At 54.0% G+C, this 3,260-nt stretch overlaps 1 protein-coding gene across 2 annotated transcripts in view; it reads left to right on the forward strand.

The window, feature by feature from the left end:
• The first annotated feature begins 819 nt into the window (after positions 1–819).
• The window catches only part of Rnf19b (ring finger protein 19B), a 25,187-nt gene continuing 22,746 nt past the window's right edge, over positions 820–3,260 (forward strand). For both annotated transcript variants that reach the window (XM_021200339.2, XM_021200340.2), the window contains exon 1: positions 820–1,559. In XM_021200339.2, the coding sequence (XP_021055998.1) occupies positions 940–1,559 (620 nt within the window). In that variant the 5' untranslated portion in view covers positions 820–939. The remainder of the gene's footprint in view (positions 1,560–3,260) is intronic.

A 3,260-nucleotide genomic window follows, 5' to 3' on the forward strand; every position in this document is an offset into this window, starting at 1 on the left:
CCTGCCTCTGCCTCCCGAGTGCTGGGATTAAAGGCNTGCGCCACCACGCCCGGCTTGGACATATTTTTCATGGAAAGAAAATTCTCAGTCATAAGCCTCCCTCTTTCGTTTCTCTACGTTGCAGCCAAAATCTAATCCTGACAATGGCTTTGCTGCCATTGAAGGTATTTGCTTATCTCTCATCACCAAGTCGAAGGGTCCTTTGTCAGAGGAGCTGGGGAAGGGGGACTGAAAGAAACCATTTCCAGAAGTGAAATTGTTGGGCCTCTTTCTACCAACAGTGAATAACCAGAGTACCTGAGAGCTACAGCTTAGGAGAAAGTTCATTAGTTGACGGAAAACAGCAAATGCTAGAATAAAAACTTAGGACTCGTTCTTGTAGATGGGGGACCCGGCCTGTCTTATCTAGAAGTGCGTCTCACTTTGAAGATGTTCAATGAGTGACTATATTCCTTACCACTTAATGGCTAACATCAATAGAAATGTTGGACGGTGGGTCGGCGGGAATCACTACCAGATCAACGTTCGTCTACTTTTTACAGATGAACTGAAGGCGTCCTCGTTGAAAAGAAGACCCCTGACTCCTGGACAAGGAACGGAGGGTGGAGCCTGTGCGAAATATGGCCGCGCCGGGCCACCTGACCGCAGGAGGCGGGGCTTCGCCGCAGCCTCCAGGCCCCGCCCCCCGGGCCCCGCCCAGCTCCTCTCGCGGGGCCGCGCGGGTTGTGAGGTGTCTGAGGCCGGCGCCTGCGCAGTTGCCCGCGGCGCGCGGGGCGGAGGCTTTATAACCACTTCGTAGCGGCTGGTCGGCTTCTGTCTCCGAGAGGGCTGCCGAGGCGGCGGCGGCAGCGGCGGCGGCCGGGGCGCCGGCTGCGGGGGGCGCTGAGGCGGGAGCTACGGCGGCGCTGGGCGCCCCTGGCTCCTCAGCCTCTGCGGGCCATGGGCTCCGAGAAGGACTCCGAGTCGCCGCGCTCCACCTCGCTCCATGCGGCCGCCCCCGACCCTAAGTGCCGCAGCGGCGGCCGGCGCCGGCGCCTCACCTTCCACAGCGTCTTCTCCGCCTCGGCCCGCGGCCGCCGCGCCCGGACCAAGCCTCAGGCCGAACCGCCGCCCCCGGCCGCGCCGCCGCCGCCGCCCGCCCCGGCCCCGGTTGAGGCTCAGGCCCCGCCGGTGGAAGCTCTGCCCTCCGAGCCCGCTGCCGAGGCTGAGGCGGAGGCCGCGGCTGCCGGGCCGGAGGAGGACGAGACGGCGGAGGGCGGCGGCGCGGAGGAGGTGGAGTGCCCGCTGTGCCTGGTGCGCCTGCCGCCCGAGCGGGCCCCGCGCCTCCTCAGCTGCCCGCATCGCTCGTGCCGGGACTGCCTCCGCCACTACCTGCGCCTGGAGATCAGCGAGAGCCGCGTGCCCATCAGCTGCCCCGAGTGCAGCGAGCGGCTCAACCCCCACGACATCCGTCTGCTGCTGGCCGACCCGCCGCTCATGCACAAGTACGAAGAGTTCATGCTGCGCCGGTACCTGGCCTCGGACCCCGACTGCCGCTGGTGTCCGGCCCCTGACTGCGGGTGAGCGCGGGGGCGTGGCCGCGGGGGGTCGTCCCGGGTGCAGCGGGTGTCACCCACCTTGAGGGAGGAGAGGATGGTGCCCAGCAGGAGGTAGAGGACCGACGATCACGAGTAACCGACCGACCCTCAGACCAGCCTTGCAACCGGTCTGATGGCACTCAGCACCCTATACCTACTTAGGAGCTTGCGGTGGTGGCTTAGCGCTGTTCTGTCCATTAAGTCAGAATACCGGGGTGAGCAGGGGTTTTTTTGTTTTGTTTTGTTTTGTTTTCTTTCTCTTTGCCCAGGTAGGGAGAGGTGTGTGTATGTGCGTGTTATCGTAATGATTGAGGAGGAATATTTGTTAGAGGAGAGAGAATGAAAATGTCCTACTGAAGGGGCCGCGCTTCCGAGGGGTGTGTTCATATGGCTAGGGGCGCACTTAGCAGCAGCACTGCAGAAGGCGTGTTCTTCCACACCACCGCTGCTGAAAGTTGAGATGCAGATGGTGAGAGAAGGCAGCTCACTTACAGCTCTAGGGGCACCCTGGGCACTGCATGCTGTGCTAAGCCCCTAGCAGGCACCTTGTGGTTCTTAACTTTTTTTTTGCCGAGGGCAAAGTCACACTTTTTGACCAGGAAAATCAATAGGGCTCAGAGGCGGTGTCTACCCACAAGTTGAACTGGTGGGAGAAAATGTGTTTGCCTACCTTTTCATTTTCAATCTTGAAATCTGTATGACAGTCTTTTTAATGTTCTATGTATGCCTGATTTTCAAAGATCAGTGAGTTAAAATACTCTCTAGAGCAGGAATTACTGATTTCTCTATCTGAAGTTTTCAGTGGAGGCCTTCCACCCACTTTCTTTAAAACAAAACAAAACAAAAAACTTGGTTGTCTCTATCATTCCAATCTATGAATGGCCAAATGCAGCCAAGAAGGGGCTCTTCAGTGGGATGGGGAGTCAGACTGCCATTACCTGTTCTGTGACCTTGGACAGATTAATTATATTCTTGTGTGTCATGTTTTGGGGGCAGAAGATTCTCCCACACTTGCAGCACCTAGTGTAAAGGTAATGCTAGTAAAAAGTATGTGAACCCTTGCTTCAAAGGATTTAAAGGCTTTTAATTGTAGCCTGTGTATCAAGGCTGAGCCGAGATTCCAGGATGCTGCCATTTGTTTCCCTTCAGAAGGAACTGTGTACTCATAAGTGCCAGACTTGTTGGGAAGTGGGTGTGTTTAACTGACTGAGTTTCTGAATTACTCGGAGATGTGGTCAAAGGGACCCAGATGGCTTTCACTTTCTGTTTATCGAATACCAGGAAGGGCCTTGTGGCCTCCTGAAAAGGCCTGCTTGTGTCTGGTGGTCTTACTGGCTTTTGAGAGGTTAATTTACAGAATATTCAAGTTTTGCTGATACTCTTTTTAGTCTATTTTCTGAACCAAAGGGATATTAGTTTAGGAAAGCACTACCTGATTAATTGCATAATAGTATATTAACTCCTTTTTTAGAAATGAGAGTTTATTTGAATTTTAACAATGAAATGTGACTTCCCTGATCATCTTTTGGGGAAAGCTCCCCAATTTGTTTTTTAAAGTCAACCAATATCTTCACTCACATCAGTATAAATGAACAGAAATTAATATAAAAGCTTGACAAAAAATAAAGATACCATTAGTGGTTTTTAGAGTTACTTGAGTTTTCTTTTTTTTTTTTTTTTTTT

This window comes from Mus pahari, chromosome 6 (assembly GCF_900095145.1).
Source record: "Mus pahari chromosome 6, PAHARI_EIJ_v1.1, whole genome shotgun sequence".
Taxonomy (NCBI): domain Eukaryota; kingdom Metazoa; phylum Chordata; class Mammalia; order Rodentia; family Muridae; genus Mus; species Mus pahari.